Source organism: Cynocephalus volans, chromosome 11, assembly GCF_027409185.1.
Source record: "Cynocephalus volans isolate mCynVol1 chromosome 11, mCynVol1.pri, whole genome shotgun sequence".
NCBI classification, from domain to species: domain Eukaryota; kingdom Metazoa; phylum Chordata; class Mammalia; order Dermoptera; family Cynocephalidae; genus Cynocephalus; species Cynocephalus volans.
Window position 1 is genome coordinate 10,061,687 of NC_084470.1, and position 21,472 is coordinate 10,083,158.

The window sequence follows — 21,472 nt, forward strand, 5'->3', positions numbered from 1 at the left end:
GTAAATAAAAAACAATAAAAGAATGTGTAAAGAAATATTAACTATTTTAGAGCTTGTTTAACTTAACATTGTGCACGATATGGAATTCCCTACATTATTGAAGTCTATTCTTAGTTCAGTGTTGTTTAAGGATTGTACAATATTCCATCCAGTGGATCTATTTAATTTTCTTAACCATTCTCCTGTTACTGGACCTTTAGGTTAGATCCAGTGGTTGGTTGTCATAAATCATGCTGCCATGAAGCTGGAAATCTTTGGGCATGAACTTTTGTCTACTCTGAATGGTTTCCTAGCATTGATTCCTAGGATTGGAATTACTGAGTCAAAGGTTGTGATTATATTTTAGGCACTTGATACATACTGACAAGTAAAATTATATTCCAGAAAACATACCAATTTACACCAGCTATGTGTGAGTAACTATTTACCACATCCTCTTTGCCAGTCTGACATATAAAGTTATTTCATTGTTCTGTTTTGCAACATCTTGGAATTATTGGTGATCTTGAACATTTTTATTTATTTTCCACTTCTGTATTTTCCTTTGTGATTGGTCTGATTGTATGTTTTGCTCAGGGCAGCTTTTAATATTACCATAGAAGCCAGGACAATGAAGACTGTACACTTGATATTTATTGTCAGTTTGAGCACAAATTATTGCTGCTTACTGAATAGCCTGCAGCCTTTTCTCCAATTTTGGCTAAATCTGGAATAATTACTCTTGTTCCTAGGGAGGCATTAAACAGGAGTCTAAATTAGACTTTAGAGGATGAATATATGTTACCATGTGGATGTGAATCTGCCACAAATCCATCAGCTCTGCCACTTCCGTGGAAGCTGTCCATGACTGGCCAGGGTGCCCAGTTAGCCAGCTTTTTGTATGGGTTATAACGTTTGGAAGCAAGTTCATTTGACTTGGTTTCTTCCGCAGATAGTGTCCTGGTCTTTATTTTCTCGCCTTTTGTTTTACTTTGAAATGAGTGAAGGGCTTGTTCAAATACATAAACCTGTGTGTTTAGGTAACTTTTTATGTTTTTCAAGACTTAGCACTTTTGTATTTTCTTTTCAAACACTGTACTTACTGTGCAGGGCTCCCCACCAGTGTCCACGATTGAGGTTATGTGTGGTCAGAGTTAAGATATTCGCTCACTGCACAGAACATTAACTCAGGTTTAAGCACCCACCGATGGCTTTTGTGTTTTCTTTCCCCTGCTGCCTAAGGGGCCTGACTTTGTGCCCAGCCCTGGAATATGTATCCTCAGACAGCTGGAAACTGAAAAACCAACTCAAGGTGTTTGGTATTAACAACCAGCTCTATTAAATCTGTGGGATCCATATGGCAGGTATTGTTTTTAGTGATAAAATTATTTAGAGATTGTCCCAATCATTTCTGAAATCACATTTGAAATTATGAGTTTGCATATGCAGAAATTGCAGGTTGCTAGTTTAGTAGGAGCCTACCTTACATGCTGGCTTGATTGCTAAATCCAGATGGGGGTAGGTAGATACAAAGATCTGTAACTATCTGTTATCTCCATTTTTTTGATATAAAGGAAATTGCTCCTAAATGGCACCTCTAGTGTTTTTAGCTTCTTTTGTTCACATTGAACCCATAGCTTGGATTTCTTGCTTGCTAAATTGATTGCTACCTTACATTGATATGGCGTTTTTAAAATTTCAAAGGACTGGTCTGTCTACATAGTTTTGGCAGGATTATTTAACTTCAAGGGTTTGCCCAAAGTCTGTGTTGCATTGGAATTTTGTTTACTTGAATATTACTTGGAAGCAAGGGGCTGATGGAGTGGGCTCTGGGAATTCTTCTGAGTGCAGAGGCTTTTCTATGGTAGCAGTATTTGGTCTATATTTATTTAACTTCTTTTAACCACGTTAAATCACCTTTAGGTAAAGGAGATTGAAGGATTATTACTTGTTCAGAAAATAACCACTGAATTTAAAGCAACAGTATATTTGGGAAATTCCCTCTTTTTTCCTACATGCTTTATGATCTCTCTTGATGGAGATAGTAAAACTACAGGTGGATTTAGAAAAGCTGCATGTTTTAAACTTTGTTACTGAGCCAGAGCAGGGAGCAAGACAAAGGCACTTAGCCACTCTGCTGGGTTCTTGGTCACTCCTGTCTCTCTCAAGAGTCAGGACTCCCCTCTGCTATTAGCAGTGAGCCACCAGCCCAGATCTTCTCCACATTCACTGTTTTTCTCGGTTGCCTTCTTGACTTTCTAAATTTTGTTCATGATCTTTTCTTATCCTGGATATTTAAATCCTTCTGTGACAAGTCTTTCCTATCATTGTGCCCTCTGTCCAGTCTTATCTGATATGTTCTAATTTGCTGGGCCTCACATTTTTTTTATTTCTTATTTTATTATCTTGAACACCAGCATCTTCTCTGACCTAGCAGAGGTTATCTTTTGTGGCATCTTTGCTTTCTCCCAGCCCCTCGGTCCTTCCTGCAGGAACGGGCCTGGTATCTAAGACTTTCCCGTGGCTCATGGCCCTGCCCACTCATTCCTACTTTCTTGTCTGCCTCACAGTAAGTGGTGTAGCTGGTATCTAGGAAGCCTGAAGGAGCCAAGTGATTGATAAACTTGAAAGATCACAAGATGATTAAAACGGGGTCAGTCGTACTCCTTTCCTCTATCAGGGAAGGTGGATAATGACGGGTGTTAGGCTTTATTGCAGTCCGATAGGAATCTTGCCACACACGCGGGAGATTCTGCAGTGTGCATCTTTATACCACTCTGTGTGTAGGAAAGCACTAGATAGATTTATTAGCACAAAACATAGGAGAATAAAGTATATTGCTGAGGATGTGAGGGCTCCTATTGAAATATAAGTACTGAGAGTGCTGACTGCCGGAATGTGGATTTATGGGAAATAAAGCACTAAAATACTTTCTCCAACAAAAAAATAGACCTCTTGGAAACAGCTTTTCCTCTCTATGTACTTAGCTCCCATTGAGCTTAAATTGCTCTCAGTATTGTGATAATGACAATTCAATATTACAGGATGTGGAGGATGAACCAAATAAATTAACCAGCTGCTTTTAAGGGTAGTTTGCTCCATGTACTCCCTAAAATGCTTCGTAGAACATTCATGCTCGGTAGGTCTCTAGGCAGTTTTATGACTAGAAGAAAGAAATGGATTTTATTAAGTTTCAGTGAAAGACAGGCAGATAGTTTTATGATAGGTAAATTAGTGTAGAATGTTTGTAAGAAAAGTAGTTCATCTTTTCTTAAATCACCAAAGCAAAACTTTCCTTGGCATTCCTGCCAGAAAATGTGTTTCTGCTTGAAATTCTCATAGATTAGGATAAAGAAGCAAATGGAGAATGGATCACTTGGTCCTTCCCCACCTGTATGAGACTCCGTATGCTCTAAAGTGAAGATTACCAGTCAAATCCCGTGTGAGAGCTGCAGAGGACAGTCACGGGAGCAACTCTGTAGTTACGAGCTGACATTTGAGGTGTTATTCTGTGTGTGGATTGGAAGACAGGACTCATGAGTAAAGCATAAAGTGAAGTGGAGAGGAAGGGCGGGTGGCATAGAGAGTAGCCAGCCAGGTGCGAGAGTGCCAGGAGAAGCAGGCTTGGTGGCAGTTCAGAGAGCCTTCTGTAGGCATGCCAGCGCATCTCACGTGATCACTGTTCAGGCCAAGTGCGTGGCCGCTTTGTGACCTTGAGATAAAGTAACTCCCTTTACTTAAACCAAATAGGGAAGACTAGCCTTAAAAGGAGTTTTAAAATTTTTGACAGGTTGTGCACAAGTTATACTCTCTGACCTTGAGCAAAGGGAAATAGACTGACATTGTAGGAGTTGGACATGGGGTTAGTATAAGTGAGCCCTGTCTAAAAGCAAGGGTGTCTTAATTGTATGAATCAGTCCCAGGATTCTTGCCTTTAAATATCTGAGATTAGGACAGATTGCGTTGTGTTCAAAATAGTTTAAGGACATTACTCCCTAAAGATGGACTGATTAACTGAAGGGTTTGGGGAAATTACCAGGCTCCTCTTGTAGCAAACACATTGTGTTTATGGACAGAGAAGGAAAGTGAACCTAGGACAGTCTGCTTAGTATCTAGTATTTATTATACCTCATGTGTCTAGCAAAGTATACAATATGGTCCCTTTGCCCAACGCATGTCCAGTCTGCTGGGGAGATGCAACGGACACACACGAATCTCAGTGAATAAGGTATAGTGCAGTACCCTGTCCCATGACTAAGCCAGAGTGACACTAGAACATATACAGAACCAAGAAATTTGGAGGAAATTATTTGACTTACGAAAGAATTTCTTAAATGATGATCTCCTCTAATATACTTATGGATATTTATTTATAGATAACTTCTTATTTTTCATCCACAGAATATATAGGTAAAGTGATTGAAACTACTGCTTTATGTAAAACACCAGAAAATAACATGAATCACATATAAAATTGTGATGTTAATTAGTTAAAATCTGTTTCATTTACAGAAGTTAGTATATTATTCTTTTTTTTTTTTTTTCTTTTCTCTTGAGCATATATCTGCTGCATAGAATGGCATGTGCCTGTCTGTACTATACAAATATCATTGAGGGAAAAACTTCTTTGCTCTCTTGATTCCACGTCAGAGCAGAGTCCACAAGGTTTATTAGCGTCAACCCTGAGATGGACTGAATTCAGAATTCTTCCCTTCTTCCTTCTCTTCCTGCCCTCTGCTGGAAGTTTTCCTTGGAGCTAGAGCAAGACACAAAGGGAGTCCAGGGGCCAGCTGGCCTCAGCTAACTCCCATAGCAGGGGGCACACTGACTGCGACAGGAGGGATTGATGGCAGTGAGTTTAGATTTGGTTGGAATTGCAGTGAGATTTTATTAACAGTTTTCTAATGAAGTTAACATTTTACTTAAAAATTAGGTACATAAATTAATTTTTATACATGTTCAGTATGCCTTAAGCATTCCTTCTTTCTTTAAGTTCCAGTGAATTTTTTATATTGTTTGGGCTATTCCCCTAAATTATCCTGATTGTAACAATAAGAGAATAGATTTTCACTAAACAATAGATTTATTCTTAAAAATAATTCACATATTCAGTGCAGGATAATTTTGAAATAGAAATAATCAATACAAAATCACTTGTCACCCATTTCTATTATGATTTCTGTTATGATTACTTTGTGATGTATCTTTCAGATTTGTATCGTAATATTTACATGTGGACACATTCATATTTTATTAAAGAGCATCATATTCAGTACTGTTTTGTAATCTTTTATTTAACATGTCTTGAATGTCTTTTTATATTATGACTGTACCTACGTAACATTATTTAAGAACAGACGCGCACTCGTCAGGTATCTAGCTCTGCCAGTTGCAGTCAGTCATCCCAGCTACGGGTCCATTTCTGGCTGTTACAAACAGCTTCACATGCGTCTTCACTCACTTGTCTCTTCATTTCTGAGCATAAATTTCTAGGCATGGACTTCCTGGGGTCATTTATAAGGCTTTGATTATATAATGCTATAGTACCCTCCAGAAAGGTGGTGCCAAAGACCACTGCTCTGAAGTCTGAGGGCACCTCTGTCTGCGCCCACCCCATCTGGCCCCCACCCCATGCCTGGTGAACTGCTTGGGTCCATCCTCATCAGTTCCTTCTTTTCTTTTTCCCTTATCTGTTAATTCTGGGACTGTTGCTCTATTGTTCTGTGTGTTCATTTTATAAAATGTTTTAGTATCTGACAGGGCAAATACACCTCTCCCTTCAAATTGCTCAATTTTAAAAACTTTTCTGTTGTTTTCCCCTTTTTTCCAAATGAAATTTTAGCATTTTTGGAATTTCTAGAGATAATCTCTTTGGGATTTTCTTTGGGCTTGCATTAAAATCGTAAGTTAATTCAGTGAGACTTGGGCTCTTCAGTGAGAATCGTGGGGTCTTATCCATGACCGTAACGTATCTTTCCATTTATTTAGTTCTCCTTTTATATTCCTCAGTGAGGTGTTTTTGTTTTTCTCATGTAGCTAGCACTTGCACATCTGTTTTGTTCATTATTAACTTGTAGATCCATGGACTTTCCCTTGTTTACAACTTTGACTGCGTCTCCTAAACTTTAGGGCTTCCGTGTTTGTATTCTCATTTTTGAGCTAGCCTGGTTGCAGTGTGATTTCCTCTTTACCCAAAGATCGAGAGTATTTCTTCATCTGATTGTTTTTCTCGTCCTTTGTTATTGATTTCTTGCTTAATTTTGTTGTCACCTGAGAATGATGATAAAAACAATAAGATTTTACTTTTCAAGTTCTTTTCTGGTATTTGGAGTGTCTGATTTGTGTGGAGTCTAGAGTGGGAGATTTCTTATTCCCCGGATAATTCCGATTCTTTTCCAATACTGAATTTTCCGCGGGTGCCTTGGGGTTGCCAGCGCACCTGCTTCCCTGCTCACCCTCTGTGTTCTCAGGATGTGACTCACCCGTGCCTTCCCCACCCCGTTACACTGAACATGGGGAGTGGTGTTCTGGTACCTACCGGACCAAATATTTCCCAGGCAGACTTTTTCTGGGAATGAGTTAAATCATGGCTTTCACTAGGTCTTATTTTTAGTGTATTTAACAGAAATTTTCATTTCAATTTGGGGTGTGCTTAATTTTCCAACACAGCTGTGGATTGTTGCCCCTGTCAGTACTGCGTCGGTCATTTCTAAGTGGGAACTGGTGAGGGAGAGACGCTTGAGGCCATGCAGCCAGCCATCGCTTCTCGTGCATGGTTCTGAGTGCTCACTGGGCCCTGCCCACTGCTTCCAGTCCCTTCCACCAGGGCCAGGCCACAGATGGGAGACAGACATTTTGATCTTATGGATTCCTCATGTTTAATACGATTATTGGCTGCCTACCTTTAGTGGAGCGTGATCTCAGTGGCAGGAACTGTGTACTCGGGCTCTCTCCTCCTTTCCCAAATTTCAGACCTATCCTGTCACAAAGTGCTGAATACATTCATCATCCCTCTGCATTTGGCCGGATGCGGGGGGCCCGCGGCTCTATTTTCTGCATGATGGCAGAGGGAGGGAGAGGCTGAATCACAGAGGGCATACCCGTGGGTCTCTAACTGGGGCGGGGAGGAGTGCTGGTGGCTTCTTAATTAGCACCTGGGGTGGGAGAGGACAAGATGTGATAGAAGTCTTTGAGAGTGTATGGACTTTATCTAATAGGAAGACAGGGCTAAAATGTTCACTAAGATCCCTGCCTCCAGGCTCTACTATGGAAGTTGTGAGGCCACCTTGCTTTTACCTGGGTAATACAGAGCTTCAGATATTAGCATTTTAAAGTGACTATATGCAGTTTACTTGTGAAGATGGACACTTATTAAATTTCAAGGTTATTCTTTTTTTTTTTTTTTTTTTTGCCTCTTTTGACTATTGGAATGTAACTATTGAGACGGATATATAGGAAGTACAAATAGATTGTGACCATACTCTCTTTCTGCTATTTGTTTTTTCCCCCTCTTTTGGGTTGGGGAGAGGACACAAAATATACTAAGGTGAACTGAAGTTGCCTCTAATTCTGTTAGTGAATCTGTTGTCAGCATTTGCCTCTAAAGGCTAGTTGTGTATTTCAGAATGACACGCTTAAGTTGTTATATTGTATAAATGTCTTTTCCTAAAGGATTGAAATTTGATATATCAAGAAAAATACTTTATCGTGTCCTTAATAATGCATGAATGACTAGAACTACATCTTCATTAATCTTAGAAATTTTTGACCAGTTGTATTTTGTATTAAAATTTATCCAGCAGGTTTTTTAAAGTATAGATTCTTCCCTTTAAAGTAAAAACCCTAGCTGCTCTAAACTTTTTAAAGAAGCTTAATCCTAAAGCAAATTTCCTTTATTTTGTGACATGAATTACTGCTCAAAAGTCATTGTTAAATTATTTATCTTAGGTTAAATGAAAAACATAGACAGCTTCTAACTATTGTAGTTGGATTTGTGACTAAAATCTTATTTTCACTGAAAAACATGAAATTTTGATTACCCAATTTACAAAATAAAATGTAAATAAGATAGTTCTTCGGCAATTATTTGAACAAATTCCTGTGGTATAAATCTTTTGATTTAACTAATGTGCATTATTTTCATGAATCTTGGTGTTTTGGTGCCATCTTGTGGCTTGACTTTATAGTAACTTCAGCGTTCACATCCATTTTAAAGAATGTCCTGGGCGGGATAAAATGTGCTGGGAATTCTTTTCAAAATGCAAATCATATACTACTATAAATCGACATAAAAAATGTTGAGAGAATGACTCGCTTGTTATTTATTTGGTCACATGGACAGGCAAAAATAGAAGTAAGGAATCCAATTCATGATTCTCATTTCTAAAATTCCGTGTCGATGCTATTTGTCCCCAGTTGCTGCTGTTTGAACGGTCTTGGATGAACAGGTGGAAGTCTTCTGTTCTGCACGAAGGGGAAGGGAACATAAGGAGTGTGAAGTGGAGAGGCCATCTGATTGCTTGGGCCAATAACATGGTAAAAGCACATCTTCCTAATGCTGCTCAGTGGCAGGAGAGTGGCTGAGTTGAGGGGACTGTGACAGTGGGAAAGATGCCACTCGCTGTGGTGGTCATTTCCAAAAGATACAAATGGCCATTGATGACATACCTAAGAGGTTAAGGAAATCAGATTGCTCTTGGCTTTCATCATGTAGTGATTCCCAACATTTTAGAATAAGAAACTTGAGGCATGGAGAGTAGCCAAGAAAATGAAAAGCCATCTTTAGCACTGAAAGGCTGCATTGGAAACCTGGTCTTGAAAATACCATTTGCCTATTAGCCAAGGGCAAGTAACACTGGGTATGAAACAAGTCCAGAATGTTGCTGATTTCTCTTTTACTCGCAGCATAAAAAAACACAGGCCTACCTTTAAGAATGTGACTTACAATTTTTTTTCTTCTCCCCCCCCACCCCAGTGACTTATAATTTTTATTGCTGCACTCATTTAAAATTTATTCAATGTGAATTGAGGCTAGCAGAAAGTTTTGAAAATGGTCCTTTTGACATCTGGCATATCTTTAAGAATTTCAAGGTATAACTTAGTAAATCACTTCTATTCAGTTTTAAATAATAGAAATCTCCCCAGAATCTACCTTGCTTTTCAAGACTTTTCTTACTTCTGGGTCACCATAAAGGGTAAACAAACCTGTGGCCTCTTGGTTCATTTTTAGTTAGCTGCTTGCTTGATGTTTCCATTTGAGAACTTTAAAATGTCAGGTGTAGTTTTCTTTATATAGGAGGTTTTTCAGATTCAACGCCTTTCTAAAAAGCAAGCCTCCTTTTTGTGGTGGAACAATACAATTAGAAATGTTACTTGTCTGTCATTTTAGAAATGCAGTTGTTGATATCTGTACATTTCACATTTGTGTTGGATTTGAGGCATGCATGCCATCCACTAATAAAATGTCCATTGTCAAGAAAGAAGAGCGGAGGTTTTCTTGTGGTTCTGGTTCTCCTAAGGTTTGTGTGGAGCAGGAGCATTTTCCCATGCATGGTTCCTAGCCGTGCTCTGTAAGCACTATCAGTATTTTGCAGTGCTGATTATTGGTGGTATGTAGCAGGGTCTGTTAATAAATTTCACTTGACTTTCTTTCTCCCAAGTGGAGGATGCTTAATACTATTTTATTTTCCAGGGTGTGAAGATTTTTGACATCACCTCAAAGCAAAGAATCACCAATGTGCCCCGGGACGATATAAGTCTTCGCCCAGATATGTATCCCTGCAGCCTCTGCTGGAAGGACAGTGTGACACTGATTATTGGCTGGGGGACTTCTGTCAAGGTGATTGTGCTTGTCTTTATAATAAGTTTGTGTTGTTATAGATCCACTGAGGATGGTCCAAAGGAGTGTGGGTTCTCTAATGGCTTCTAGGAACACAAATATTTTCACTTGAATATTATCATGATGTGATAAGCATTTAATGCTCAAATTACTTCATGTGCATAAGTTTTAAAATATATTCTTTCTTTTCCATGCCATGCAAAACAGTTTGTAAACTTTTCCATGTTTAGAATGGTGCTGCCTTTATCAATCTTTTTAAAATTTCCCTCGGCTCAACTGACCTTAGCTGTTTATGGGACAGGTGATTTTTTTTGGTTGGTTGGTTAGTTTTTCCTCTTTTTATTATTCTTTACATTTTCCTTAGCTTTAGAGTTTTGGGTTTAAAGTCCGTATTATCTAATATAAGAATAGCTTACTCCAGACGTTTCCCTTAGCTTTGACTCTTAGCTACTTTATTAGAGCTATTGATGGTGGAGAGAGGTTAAAATTAAATCATCCTGCTTGCTTGGTAATAATTTGATGGAGTAGAGGCCCAGCCTTATTATCAATAATGAGATTTGGGAATATTTCCTGGCATATAATTATCTGAGCCTTATGTGCTTGCGTAAATGAAATTTAGCTGTTCTACAAAAGAGGCCCAAAGCTCGTCCCATTTATTTCATGCCTGGCAGTGCTTCTGTTATATTAGATACCTCACAGCCCAACGTTGTTTGCTTCCCTTTAAAAGTATATAGCTTAATTTAAACAAAATAAACTAAAAATTAGCCGAGGTGAAAATGGTATGAGAAAGTATTCCAACAGTGTCTAGTGGAGAGGCCAGGCTTTGGTGTCAGACCGAGTTGGGATCAACTCCACTTCTCTGGTTACTTCTGTGTGATCCTCTCTAAGCCTTACTGTCCTCATTTGCAAAGTGGTGACACTGATCGTCCTCACATCTTAACTTTTGGGAGGGAAAAAATGAGGTGATGCATGTAAAGAATCTGACATGTAATCGCTTGGTAAGTGTTAGCTCTCGTTGTACCATAAAGTTCTAGAAATGTCATGAAAAAGACATGGCTATTTAAAATTTACTCTTCTCTGGAAATGGATAACATAGAAATTATTAGTGCCATGATTGTTATTACTCAAGCAAATACTGTTACACTTGAGATAAGGTCCTCCTGGCCCTTACGTTGATGTGATTCTCCTTTCTTTTTAAATTGAATATGGGGTAATTGTCTTCATGTGTTAAATGATCAAAACCTGATTCATATTTAGGGTAACAGGAAGGAAATTGTGGGGACACATGGCAAGGTCACTGATTGCTACCAGAAATGCTTTCTGTGGTAGGCTGAATAATGGCCCCATAGATAACAGGTCTAGTTCCTGGATCCTGTAAATGCTGCTTCTTTTGCAAATGGCAAAAAAGTGAGTATTACTTTATATGGCAAAAGATATGATTAGGTTAAGGATTTTGAGATGGGGGGATTATCCTGCATTATTTGCATGGGCCCTAAATGCAGTAACGTGTGTCCTTATGAGAGGGGCAGGGGATGCCAGCACAGCAAAGAAGGCAGTACCACCACAGAGGCAGAAATTGGGTGATGGCAGCCAAGGAATGCTGGCAGCCACCAGGAGCTGGAGGAGGCTGAGAACAGATTATCCCCTGAGCCTTCGGAGGAAGTGCAGCCTGCCAACACCTTGATTTCACCCCAGTGAAACTGATTTCAGACTTTTAACCTACAGAACTGTAAGAAAATAAATTTCTGTTGTTTTAACCACCAAGTTTGTGATAATCTGTTACAGTAGCCATAAGAAATGAATACGTTTTCACTGTGCCCAAATTAAGATCCAGCTTACATAAAATTTTCATGTCAAATGTTTTATTAAGGGATCTTTTTTCTTTAGACTCATTTAGTTATATGTTGAGCCTTTTTTTCTCAGTTCAGAATCTTGGTGAGTTCTGCTGAAGCAAGAGAAGATAAGGACATGGTCTTTCCTCAGGGAAAGAGCAATCTTGTTGGATAGAAACAACCAGAAACAGTGTAATAAAGTGTGAGATTAGAACTAACCCTTGAATTTTATTCATTGGCCCAACAAACATTTCCCAAGTACCTGCAGTGTTCCAGGCAATGTTCTCGTGTTTCTAATACATGAATAGACAAATGAGTGAATTGGTAAATTTACATTCTAGTGATGGGAGATAGACAGAAACAGACAAGCAAGCAGACATAGCACGTTGACAATGCTGCACACCAAGGAGAGCATTTCAACAGGATAATGGGGAAAGGTGCTGTTTCATACAGGGTGGTCCAGGGACAGCCTTTCTTATAACTGATGTGTCATTTGGGCAGAGTCTGGAAGGAGGAAGCCATGTAGCAACAAACTCATAAGGCAGGCATGTGGTTGATGTGTTTTGGAGGAAAAGTGGGGAAGCCGCAATTGCCAGGGTGACTGGAGCAGGAGAGAGGAGAGGGATAGGAGATGAAGCCAGGGCAAGAGGGTGTGTGGGTGTGGGCGTGGGTGTGTGGGTGTGGGTGTGGCAGAGGCGGAGGAGCAGATTATGAGGGGCTCAGGAACCTCTTTGGCTTTTGATTTGAGTGAAATGGGAAGGCAGCAGAGGTGTCTGAGCAGTGGGTTGGTTAAATATCTAACCTGTATTTTGGGAGGATCAGTCTTGCTGCTGTGCAGAGCTACACGGCCCCAGGGGCAGGACAGAGGGGAGACCGGTCAGCTACCTCAATAAAAATAATGTGGTCTCAGAACACCATAATGGAGCTGATGAGAAATGGCTGGATTCTGGATATATTTCGAGAGTATGCCCTACAGTATTAAGAATTCTACTTCTAAGAATTTATCCTGCGGAAACAAAAGTCCAAAATTTTCATATGCAAGTATGTTGATTGCATTATTGCTTACAATGCAGAGAAAAAGCTAATAATCAAAAAGGAGATTGGTTAAGTAAATTATAGTACATTCGTATGTAAAATACTATAAAGACATAAAGGAATTATGTTGTGGAAGACTATGTAAATATTCTAAGTAATTCTTTAATTCTTAAGTATTAAATTATTTGTAGTAAATTGTTAGGTTAATGAAAGTAGCTTCCATAAAAAAGATTGTTAATGGTGTTTCTTTGTGCTGGGACAATAAGTAATGTTAGCTTTCCCCTCTGAGTTTTTCTGTATTTTAGAACTTTCTGTAGTGTAGCTATCCTAAGAGTAGCAGTTATAAGACAGCATTCTCTAAAAGAAAAAGGAAAAAAGCCTGATCCCTGACAAAAGTTGTGTAGGGTCAGTATTTGATTTCAGATTTGGTCTTACCTGGATGGCTGAACTTATATAAATTTTTCTTGGTTTTTATTACAAAATAGAATATATTCACTTTAGAAAATACAGCAAAGAAAATAGAAAATACCCATAGTCTTACCACGCTAGAACAAACATTGCTAACACACATATAAGGGAACTTTAAAAAGTTCATGGAAAAATAGAATTAAAGGATAATATGAATCTTTCTGTGAACTTTTTGAAGTATGTGTTGTCTGGTATATGTGTCTGTGAGTGATAGAAAGATACATAGATAGAGATTGATATATGGATACAGATTGAAATATATACATATATTTTGCTCAAACTGTGTACATGTAATTTTTTAAAGCAGTTGGCAAACGTTCTGTATATAGCTGGTAGTAAATATTTTCGACTTTGCAGGCCATGTACTGTTTCTGCTGCTGCTTTTTGTTTTTCTTTCTTCCCTCTCTCCTCCCTGCTTCCTTCCTTCCTTCTTTCTCTTTCCCTCCCCTCACTGCACCCCTCTTTTCTTTTCTTTTTCTTCCCTTTGAAAATGTAAAAACTATTCATAGCTTATAGGCCATAACTAAAACAGGCTAGGAGCCGGGCTGTAATTGCCAACCCCTGATTTAAATTATGTAATACATTGCTTTTAATGTATTCAAGATGAAAAGAGCATGTGCCACTTTTGCAAAGTGTTATTTAATAAAATAACTATGGGGCCGACCCCGTGGCGCACTCGGGAGAGTGCAGCGCTGGGAGCACAACAGTGCTCCCGCCGCGGGTTCGGATCCTGTATAAGGACGGCCGGTGCACTCACTGGCTGAGTGCGGTACGGCCGGTCACAAAAAGACAAAAAGACAAAAAGACCAAAAATAAATAAATAAATAAAAATAAAAAAAATAATAATAAAATAAAATAACTATGAAATAGATGGCTAATATGGAATCAGAAACACAAGGTCTAATGGGAACATAGCTCAGATTAGCAGTGGGCTTTTTTGGTTATGTACTCCTGCCAGAGCTTTATTCAGACAGTGACAGAATTAGTCCTTAAGTAGAGTTGCAGAGAACAGGTCATTGGAAACACATTAAAACTATCTCATAGATTCCTTTCTTTCTTTGCCCTTGAATAAGACTTCACTGAAGAGTAATGTTGGAGAATGTAAGTAATGATCGCTATATGTCATTCAAATTAATTTCTTTCACTTAAGTCATAGGATAAATTGTGTACACTCTATCTTCATGGTTAAGTTAACAGAAGTATCATACATTAAATAAAATGTTAGGAAGACTTTTCCACCAAATGAGTAAAATGGCTTGTGAACTTATTTTCCAGATATGCTCGGTGAAGGAACGGCATGCCAGTGAAATGAGGGACTTGCCAAGTCGCTATGTTGAAATAGGTACGGCTCCACCACGTGTCTTTCATGTCTAAAACTTCGAAAGAGCATTCATTTTATTAAGCAGAAAACTACGGCCATGTTCTTCTTCAGGGCCTGCTTGATGCCTGATGAAGTACATCAAGAAGCTTTTAAGTTTCGAAACTTCACTACGGAGATCCTTGTGTGACAATAATTTTGTAGTTGGCTTCAAAGTTGAATAACCATGGGTTTGGATTCTGGTTTTGTTATTTACTACCTAGGGTTTGGACAAATTTCTACATGCTTCCATATTCTCATCTATGTAATGTGGAAAAGATTACCCAAATTACAGGTCGGTTAGGAGAATAACAACAGTTAGTACGTACGTGCAGTGCACACACCTAGCACAGTACTGAAACTTCGTCCGGTCAACTCGAATCTTCTAAATATTCATTTTCATCATCACCATCTGACCCAAACTGCCATAGTCTTTTACCTAGACCACTACAGCAGCCTCCCAATTGGTTTATCTCCTTCCACTATGAATTACTCTAATCTGGTCTCCCCACTGCAGTTGAAATACAGGTCACATCATGTTGTTATCCTTCAGTCCCTTCCCACTGTTCTTGGGCTAAAGGTGAATCTCCTTAGCATGACCACAGGGATCTGTGCCAGCCCTTACCTGTCTCTCTAGCTGCAGCTCATTGCAAGCTTCTCCTTGGTCTCTGCTGCATCCACATTGGCCGCCTTTCACCTGTCCAGGCTCCTCATTCCCCTCTGTCTAGAATGTTCTTCTTGCCTCTTTTCCCTTCGTTGACTCTTTATCGTCATTAATCATACCTGAGCTCAAGTGTTCCTTTCCTGGGAAGGCCCACTGGACCTCCCTTACTAGGTCATGTTCTCCCGTTTTAGACACATATTAGTGCATGTCTGCAGTGCAGTGATCCTGTGATTGTTCCATGCATTTCTGTCTCCTCCACCAGACTTCACCTCATTGCGAGCACACACTGGGTGTGCTTTTGCTCACTGTTTGTATCTCAAGGATGTGGCACAATGCTTAGCACATAGTACGTGCTAAATAATATTGTGTTGATCCGTGACTCTGGGAAACAGCTATTTAAGAGAAGTATACCAGGGATGACATACCGTTACTTTTATAACTTGGTTTCATAACTTAGTGTGCAAAAATTATTCTGAGAAAAAAAGTTTTGTCTTATTATAAGTCAGTTGACAAGTTTATTTTCCCATTTGGATGGTGGATGGAGAATATAAATTTGATGGGTCATTATAACAAGGTGAAGGTGAAATAAATCATTTGCACATGACTGTATTTCTAGAAACAGAAGGATGTACATTACTTACATGGCAAATGTGGTTATAGTGTTTAAATCTGGGCTGTTTTGTACTTCAAGGCAGAAGTTGGTGATAAGGTTTTAGTAATTTTTTTTTTAACTTTAGAAAGATAAATACATAGCTCAGATTATGGACAATACAGGATATGAAGAACATAATAGTACTGAGAAAAGCTGAGGAGCAAGATTAAAGAGAACACTGACAACTAGAAGGTAAAGATAATTGTTCAAGTATCTCTCTCTTCTGCCGTTTGCCTACATTAAAAAAAAAAACCTCTGAGCATCTCAATGTGTCGTATCCTGAGAGATAAGTATTTAATATTTTTAATATAGACAAGTAAAAATAAAAGCAAAAACAGGGAATTTTTAAGAATGTAAAAATACATTCCTAGTTGCTGTTTATTGCTCGTGTACTAGGTATGGGGCGTTGTGCTGTGCACGTGGCTTATGTTAACTCACTTCATTTTCATCGCAACCCTTTGAAGTACAGGTAGCGTGCTTCTTCTGTTGATGGAGAAATTGAGGCTCAGGGAGGTAAATAATTTGTCTAAGAACTTCATACCATGATGTTAGATAGAATTGAACTCCGCAGAACCACCAGAAAGCTTCCAGGGAGGCAAGGCAGTTTGCCAGGGTGTGATCTGATAAGGTCACTTAACCTTCCTGAGCCATGCTTTTCTCACCTTTAAGTGGAGGTGATAATGTCTACCTTCGGGATGGTTATGAAAATTAGACATGACATAGGTAAAGAGCTAAGATGGTACTTGGCACACAGTAGATGCTCACTAAGTCATGGTGGTTATTATTGCCATGCAAACTTCCATCCCAGCTCAGACTGCTAACAGTCGGCCCAGTGGTGGCCCTGTTAGCCCGGAGCCCTGGGATCACGTTATTATAGTGTAGTTCATCTGTACTATAATTTACGTGAAGTAGACTGTGTGTGGGTACTAACGGTATCACATTACCAACATTTTACTACTATGGTTAATGGCTAAGTACCATATTTCCCCTCTTGAGAGCAAACCTTTAAAACTATAAGCCATTTCCACAGCAGGAGGCAAAGTGGTTTAGATAAGAGTCCTTGAGTAGGATACGGGAAAGGGGAATTATTAGGAAGTCTCGATTACAATTTGCTTTACTCATGAACAGTGTGAGCCACTATTCTTTAGTAAATGAAGTGAACATGGCATTGAGATTAGATATCTATGGTTGTATATTTCTTAGAAGCCAAATGTTTATAACGCTTTCTTATAAGTCAAAATCTCAAAAACAACACAACTTATTCTTGTCAATAGGATATTAGTTTACTCTTGAAAAGGAAAAATGATAAGGTAATAAAAATTAAGCTTACTGGCCAGTCACCAACCCACAAAGGGATTCTCTACACATAGGGCCTTTTGGATGCCATTTCTTCTTTAAAAGTAAATTGTCTTTGCTACTGTTCTTGTTCTAGCTTCACTTGGATCTCTTGTGCTCTCACAAGGTTCCCTAACCCTCTGGTTCTTTTTACTGAAGTCTTCCATGATCTCTATGGAATGGTAGTTGGTGAGGTGAAATGTTGTTGGGAAATGAAACTGATATTTGGGTGTCATTTTCTGGGTGTCTTCTGCCAGGGCAGATGACTTATATGCAAGGAATTAATGATTGACTTTCTAGTCTTGATTTTATATGGAAGTTTGTTTTAAAAAATAGTAATTGAGGTAAACTATTATGTGAGAATATATATAGAATGACAAGGCAGGAAGAGAGGGAGAAGAGAAGGGAAATCCTTTTCACTTTAATAAGTCATAGCCATATCTTCAGTTGATTATATACTGTGGTCTTAGAATTTAGCACATCATTCTATTTTCTGCCTCTCGATTCATTGGGCAAACAGTGACCTGGCAATTGGAGATTCGTTTGCGTGGAGAAGGAGAGTTGTGAGATCATTCTCATTTAGATCTAAGTATTTCTCTTGAGCCATCTGTTACCCTTTGGATTCGTGCATATAGGTTACAGAAGTGGGATCATTTTCTCGTGCACATGAGTGACATGGTCCCATCTCTTAGTCTTAGTCTCAGTAGAGATTATGACAGCTGCTGGTATCATTCAAGGTATTTATGCTTGAGAATCTAGCTGTGTATGGTTTTCTGTTCTGTTATAGCTCAATGAGCCATAGAGATTATAGATAATATGTTAATTTTTCTGTTCTGCACTGAATTTTTTCCCAACATTTTATTATGAAAACTTTTTAAAATACAGAAGAGTGAAAAATTTTACAGAAAACATCATAAAACCTCCTAGATTCTGCAATTAAGATTTTATTATATTTGCTTTGTTACACATCTATTTACCTATCTCTTCCTTCTTTGGGGAAGGATGTAAACACTCTTTCCCATGCAGTGCTGGAGACTCAGACATTTGTTGTTAGGAGTGGAATTGACTATTTTCTCCATCATAAGTAGCAGTAAGAAATCTGAAGCACCTGAAGTAACGAATCTATTTTGTTTCCTGCACAATAATAACCAGCAGACACAATGTTAAATACATTACAAGCAGAACGTTACTTAATCCTCACAGCATCCCAGTGGGTGGGGGCTAATTTCTCCACTTTATAGGATAAAGAGCTGATATTCAGAGGGGTCAGGTAACCTGCTCAAGATTATTACCTTTATAAGCAAAGAAGACAGCATTTGGACTCAGGCATCCCTAGCTTCAAAGCTGCTGCTTATGACCATGGTGCACAGTTCTTCCCATGCGTTCCCACTGCCTAGCCCCTTGCCCTGGCTTGTGGCCAGAGGAGCTGGTGAGAAGGACGGAGGCATTCAGATACAGACCACTAGGTAGAAATTCCCTAGAATCCAAAGACGTTTTTATATATATCAGTGATGGTGCCTGCTCACCTGTGCTCTGAGCAGGTGAAATTGAAATGCAGTAGATTTATTTTTTGATTTTGCTCAGAGAGGTATCTCATTTGGAGCAGTAGAAATTGTATTTTCACTTGTTTTATTGTGAGATTAACAGGCCCTCATTGCTTCTCCTGCAGATTGTTAGAGACCCTTGAGAACATAGTTGCCTTGGATGGCTTTCAAAATTTTTTCTAAGCAAAGGGAACCAAAGATTGGGATCTTTCAGCTCTTCTAAAGAGAAGAAAAGCCCTCATTTGCTATCTTTTAGTGTTTGACTTAAGTTTAGTTGATGCATCAAGGTAGTTTTATGTTTACATTGCAAGGCCTCTTTGGTTTGAAGCTTCTGACCTAGCAGGTCCTTGACTTTGTCCTTTCCTTTGTCTGAACAGTTTGCTGTCATTTACTCACTAAATAAATATTCCTTGTTAATGCTGCTTCATGAGTGCTGCAGTAGTGGGATAATCGTATCAGTTTAGTTTTGTCATTCAGTTGACAGTAGTAAGCTGAATATTGTTCAGAAAATATGGAATTAAATTGCAAACTAAACTCATTTTAAGTGTTTTCTGATCTGTGCGTACTATTGGCTTCTGTCTGATTTGAATGTTTTTGTTATTTTTGTCCACTAGCTATTCTCCTTAGTGTCACGCATAGACCCTATTGGTAGGCAAGGACCACTCAAGACAAAGATATGGTGCTCGAATCACTCAGCTTATTACACACACACACACACACACACACACACACACAGTATTAATCCTTAACCCACTTCTTATTTAAACTAAATGATCCCTCAGGGGCACACTATACACAGCTCCTATTTTTATCTTGTTAGGAACAGGTCAGGTATCTTACATCTCCAGTGTGAGGTCCTTTCCTGACTCACATCCACCAGGAACTGGACACTTCTGATGGAGCATGATTGATGGTCCTTGAGAACGTGGCTTGAGAGCGGTGTACACTCAGGTCCCTTGTTGAACTCCCAGAGGGAATAGCACCTTATCGGCAGTACCGTCCTGCAGTCCAGCAGTTCAACGAGTGCCCCAACTTGGGGCTTTTGCCTCTGTTCTTTTACACTCTGCTCGAGGTCTGTTGGGGTAGATTAAGTCCTTATCTCAGAGCTACAGTTGAGTTCTCCCGAGTCCAGATGGTAATATCTCAAAAGGTTGTGAGTGGTTAAGGGCCAGGGCATTCACATCACATGGACATGTCCCACTTAGGTCTGTCAAGTTCATGACGTAAGTTCCCTAACCAAATTTCCTCCATGACACGCTAGTATAAAAACACTTATTTAGCACTCCCAACAATCCATTCCCTGATTCTCTCAAATTTACAAACATATTTGGGGGAGTTTTTTTACTTTTATTTTTCCAGTAATTACCTTATACAATACAGTTATGACTACAACACTTATTACTATTTCTACAACAACTTCATTAACATTATTCCACCTATGATTAAAGCCAACTCTAAACATAGTAATAGGGTTCCCATCACTCCATAATCCTCTACACAGCACATTTCTTCTAAATGTTCTTGTCACTAGCTGAACTAGGGTGCACGCCTTTGCTTCAGTTTACTTTTCTGACTCACTGTGTAAGGTATTGGCGTGTAGAGCAGCTACCATGTGTGCTACGTTTTTTGTGGTTTGTTGGGGTTGAGTAAGTAATTTTTCATTCTCCTTATGGAGAATCTTCATATGGTTTAAGTTTTCCTCTATACCTTGTTAATATCCTTAGTATCGATCCATGATTGTTGTTCAAAAAATACCTTAACCTGAGGGCTAGACTGTTGTATTTGTTGTTTTATATCTATGGCAGCAAGCCAGGTTCGATTATTCTCCACACGTGTTATATTAATTATGTTAAACAGCTATTTACATTCATTATCTAAGGTAATATTTATGTTTGTCCTACTTGTGTGGTTATAAATCAAATACAAACCTTCTCCACACAATACCCATTGAAACTCTCCCAGATCATAAATCTGTTTGGGTGGATCTACTAAAGCTACTTTGGCATATGAACCCATTAAAGTTACTGTATTGGGTGCCACATAGGTACATTGATTAAACTGAATCAATTGGTCCATTCTAACAGGGTAAGTATCATTAAGCATTTATCTAAGGCACATACCCACAAAGTAACTCCATTTTGTACTGTCTTGCGGGGTACATTTAGTGCTTCAAAGATAAGAGTTTGGTTTTGACCAAATAGTTCTATTATATTTAATTCACAAGATTCGTCAGAATAACAACCACCTCTCCATTCCGGGTCCAATATCATCATCTCTTGTGTTGGCGGTACCCAATGTCCCAACTGTAATATCATTCTGATATTATCCTATCCTCATTCCAGTAAACTTTGTATTTATTTACATTTTTGTTCCACTTGCATGGCTTTTAGTATACCTAAATTTTTGTCCTGCCAAGCCTCTAGCTTTTTCTCATTTTGTTCCATTTGTCCTAATACCTTAATATTATACTCTTGATGATCTACGAGATGATTAATCAAAACTTGAGCCTTTTGTAAACTACTAGAGATCTCATCTAGGGTATGATTTACAAGAGCCAATCTCTGTTTTACCCCCTTTTCATATTTCATCAAATTATGCTTTACTTACTGAATTTTGTCTGCTTTATCTGCGTTACAAATTATGTTTGCCAGGTTCCCACTCCCAGCAATGCCAACCCCAATTGGAGGGTCTTCTAAAGGGGTTTGTTACTGATGGTGGTAGATCAGGTAAGCTGGGTAGGAGATAAGTAGGTATAACATTTTTACATA

The 21,472-nt window shown here is 38.8% G+C and overlaps 1 protein-coding gene across 1 annotated transcript in view; it reads left to right on the forward strand.

Annotated features, from left to right (window-relative positions):
- The window catches only part of VPS41 (VPS41 subunit of HOPS complex), a 186,319-nt gene that overhangs the window by 92,823 nt on the left and 72,024 nt on the right, over positions 1 to 21,472 (forward strand). Inside the window, exons 8-10 of the mRNA XM_063114079.1 lie at positions 8,395 to 8,514; positions 9,671 to 9,817; positions 14,428 to 14,494. Coding sequence (XP_062970149.1) covers positions 8,395 to 8,514; positions 9,671 to 9,817; positions 14,428 to 14,494 — 334 coding nt within the window. The remainder of the gene's footprint in view (positions 1 to 8,394; positions 8,515 to 9,670; positions 9,818 to 14,427; positions 14,495 to 21,472) is intronic.